Source organism: Poecilia latipinna, unplaced genomic scaffold, assembly GCF_001443285.1.
Source record: "Poecilia latipinna isolate Pla-1442-1.1 unplaced genomic scaffold, P_latipinna-1.0 Scaffold73, whole genome shotgun sequence".
In the NCBI taxonomy this organism is placed as follows: Eukaryota; Metazoa; Chordata; class Actinopteri; order Cyprinodontiformes; family Poeciliidae; genus Poecilia; species Poecilia latipinna.
The window spans coordinates 380,408-383,992 of NW_015112689.1; the positions used below are offsets into that span (position 1 = coordinate 380,408).

The 3,585-nt window shown below is 41.1% G+C and overlaps 1 protein-coding gene across 1 annotated transcript in view; it reads right to left on the reverse strand.

The window, feature by feature from the left end:
• Nucleotides 1–3,133, reverse strand: part of crip1 (cysteine-rich protein 1) — a 10,358-nt gene extending 7,225 nt beyond the window's left edge. The window contains exon 1 of the mRNA XM_015016580.1: nucleotides 2,977–3,133. Coding sequence (XP_014872066.1) covers nucleotides 2,977–3,016 — 40 coding nt within the window. The 5' untranslated portion in view covers nucleotides 3,017–3,133. The remainder of the gene's footprint in view (nucleotides 1–2,976) is intronic.
• Between the last annotated feature and the right edge of the window lie 452 nt (nucleotides 3,134–3,585).

The window sequence follows — 3,585 nt, forward strand, 5'->3', positions numbered from 1 at the left end:
AAAAACCTGATCGGCACATCTCTACTATTCTCGTGTTTCCGTTGGGCCCTTATTTTCATAGAAGCAAATGATTGTTTATACAGGAAGCAGGAGAAGGACGCGGTGCGCTCCCAAAGATCTTCCTGTTTGGAGCACGAGAACAGAGCGTTAAATGGGTTCCAACAGACAATTAAGACACGGTAATAACCAATAACACAGCATTGACTGAAATCTCTGCAGTGTATTTTTGCTTGACTCTTCCACCAGTCAGTTAGGTCTGAAAGGAAGCGCGCATTTCTTTCTCGGCGCGTGTTTCATACAGACAGATTGTTGGAGATGCACATCCTCCAACCTCCCTTCTTCCTGTAAAGAAGAACCATCAGTTTCTTATCCAAACACCATCCAACACCAATATGGCCGGTGCTTGGAAGGTGGTAAAACTGGTGTTTGCATGATATGATGTTGTTATAATTGGTATCCTTTAGAGAAATAGAAGTTTTTTCACTTTTAATGAATATCGAAATGGAACTACTTTAACGATCTGGTTTAGAACATTCATTAGTATCGTCTGCCAAGGGGTTCGGTGAACAAGACTTTCCTTTTCATGACTTTTACCAAGATAAATTGTTCTTGTGCGAGCTCAAGGCAGAGCCAGATAGCTTTTTTTTTTCTTATTGTGTTTTTTTTTTTTCTAAAAAAAACAAAAACACTCCTTCTACCAAACCTAAACCATTCCCATTTGCGCTCTGGGCTGAGGTCTGGCCATCAACAGGCAGTCTGTAGCGTTTCCAGCAAAAGAAAAGCATTCCGCTGTTGTTGGACCTCCATCACTCAGGCAGGCAGACGGCGGTAGCCTGATTGTTTCCATCTGAGCTACAGCAACATTAAGTTGGACAAACAGCGACGCAGACAGAAAGATGGAAGGTGTGACGGAACGAGCCGGACGCGAAGGGAAACACGCGGAGGCTTATTTGAGGGAAAGGAAACCGATTCAGACGCTTAAGGATATTGATGAATATGCTCGTTTTCTAAAAGGAAATGAAAGGCTTTGTTTCACGCTGCTTTTCCCCACGCTTCTGAGGTGAACATCCATCCTGGAAGAAGACCTAAATGGCTCGTTCTGTTCTGCCAGAGGCCAACTGGTTTGATTACATTGGCTGGGAGGGAAAAAGATTATGCAGGAAGCAGGAGGACTGGCTCAACAGTCACACGCTCTGCTCATCTGCATGAGCGTCCAAAGACTTTGGGCTTTGCGCTCTGCTTTGGACTCAGCTGTCGCACCATCACAGAGCTGCTGGTGCACAGAGACACGGGTAAAACAACAAAAGAAAAAAGAAAAAAACGGAGTACGTGGGTGATTAATGTTTGCTTTGACTGGGTCTTCTCATGGGAAACGCAGGACGAGGGTGTAGTTTACAAAATCAGAAACCTGCTTCCTCTGCTCCGGCCATTACTCACGGGGGCTCAAAGAGCAGAAATGATTCGGGGCCCTGATGGAGCAAAGATCTTTGATTTCAAAGTAACCTCGTAATGAGAAAGCGCAGAGTGCAGACACCCTTAGAGACTGCAGGGCATTCCTCTGCACACATGAAAAGATGCAATTTTTCATTCTTATCACCTCTCCCTCTGTTTTTTTTTTTTTTTTTTTACTGTTATTCCGTATTTCAAACACTTTTACGTCTAAGAAAACTACAACATATCTGAACAGTGCTCCAATGCAAAAGTATCCTTAAGGAAACAATTCTGAATCCTGGAAGTGAGGTTTTGTTAAAAGTGCTGTATAAGGTGTTAAGTCTGCTGGTAGCTTGATTTAGGATAAAAACAAATCACTAGTTGATTCAGAAAGCTGAAGCTAATGGCTAGTCAGTGAATAACCAAGAGCAAACCAGCAGAACAACTCATCACATTTGCATTTGGAGGTTATTTACACAGAAGATAATAATTACTCCCACTGGAAAGGGAGGTGGAGGGCGGCACGCCACTAACAGCCGTCCTGAGTGAAACGTACGGAGAAGGCAACGTGTAAAAAGTAAAAAAGCAAAGCCTTTGTAAGCACTGAATAAACTTATTCATCACTCTGCTTAGAGCAGATGACTACACTTTGAACTTCCCAATCTCTGTTCACACAGGAAGATTAATGGTGTTGCACAGCCTCCAGCCTCTGTTTTCTGAGTTCACATATACTGGTTTCTTTGTAAAGAAATAATCACCAAATGCAAATTTGACAACAACTTTAGGACATTTTTGAAGGAAAGAAGTCCCGTTTGGTCTTAGCCATCTTGGTCAAGAAAATCTAAAATTATACAAAATGAAGACAGTAAAAGAATAACGCAGCACATATCCATTACTACCCGCTTTTACAGAAATAGGTGAACTATTCCTTTAGCAGTCACCCGCGCTTGTGGATGTCGGTTCATGTCTGACTTCTGGTGATTATGGGAGCAATTAACTTTATCCAGGATCTAATCTAGCCTGCAGCTGCGGAGCACTTATAGCTTTTAAACTTTTACGATGAGGTTGTAGAAGCTAAAAGTATCAAAATGGGCTTTTTTAGTTTCCTTTTGGCACGTAAACCAGTAACTCAAAACATAATTAACACGTTTATGTTATTTATGTTGCTACTGGCCAACTAGTCAGTAGTAATAATCTAATGATTCTATTCTTCAACTTATAGTTAATGCAGTTTAAACGACTTGTGCTCTAAATTTAATATGCTGAGCGCGAATGCAGCGCTGCCGCGATCAGGTCACTACAATGCCAGATTTGGTGCATAATAAATACACATCACTTTTCTTTAATCTCTGTATCTTCTTTTTAAGCATATTTTTTAGCATTAAAACATGTGCCTGTCAGTGTTGCACCCAGCTTCCTGTTTCCTCACATGAGCAGAAAAAGCCGCTCTTTCTTTTCACCAACCAGGAAATGTTGACAAACGTTACATTAATAAAAGTAGAAGGAAATGCACACACACACACAAAAAAAGCGCACAAATCTCACCGAAGTAAACCTCCTTCTGGCACTTTGGGCACTTTACCATCTTGCTGCAGTTGTGTGTTTACGCGCTGATGTGCAGGAGAAAAAAGCAGATCCAGAGCCACCTGTCGGATCCGAGCGACCACGCCTCACTGTGCAGATGTGCGCTCCCTTTCTGTATTTATAGTCCGGAGGAAATGCTTCAACTGAAACTTTTCTCTTTTTTTTGCCCCCCTCTCCTCGTAAGTGGGAGAGGCCTGTGCTCCATGCAGAGAATAAAACGCTGAGCATTTCATGTACAGTAGGAAAAAAAAAAAACTAATCTGAGCTGTTAGACACTGCTGTTCTGCATCACTTTTCATGAGATAGTTGTGTTTGTAAAATGCCTGTGTATTTAATTTGTGTAAATTAAGTGAGATTCAGACGTTTTTTTTTTTAACAAATTATTTTTATTTATTTATTTATTATTTTTGTCTAAATGCAAGTGTAAATAAGAAGACCATAGTTTTATTTTTCCAACCCAGTCCTTGGTGATGTATGGAGCGATCCATAATGTTCCAGCCATAACAAACAGGGTGAAATGACTAATGTCTCACATAAAGACTAAACAAAAGGAAAACCCATGGCCTACAT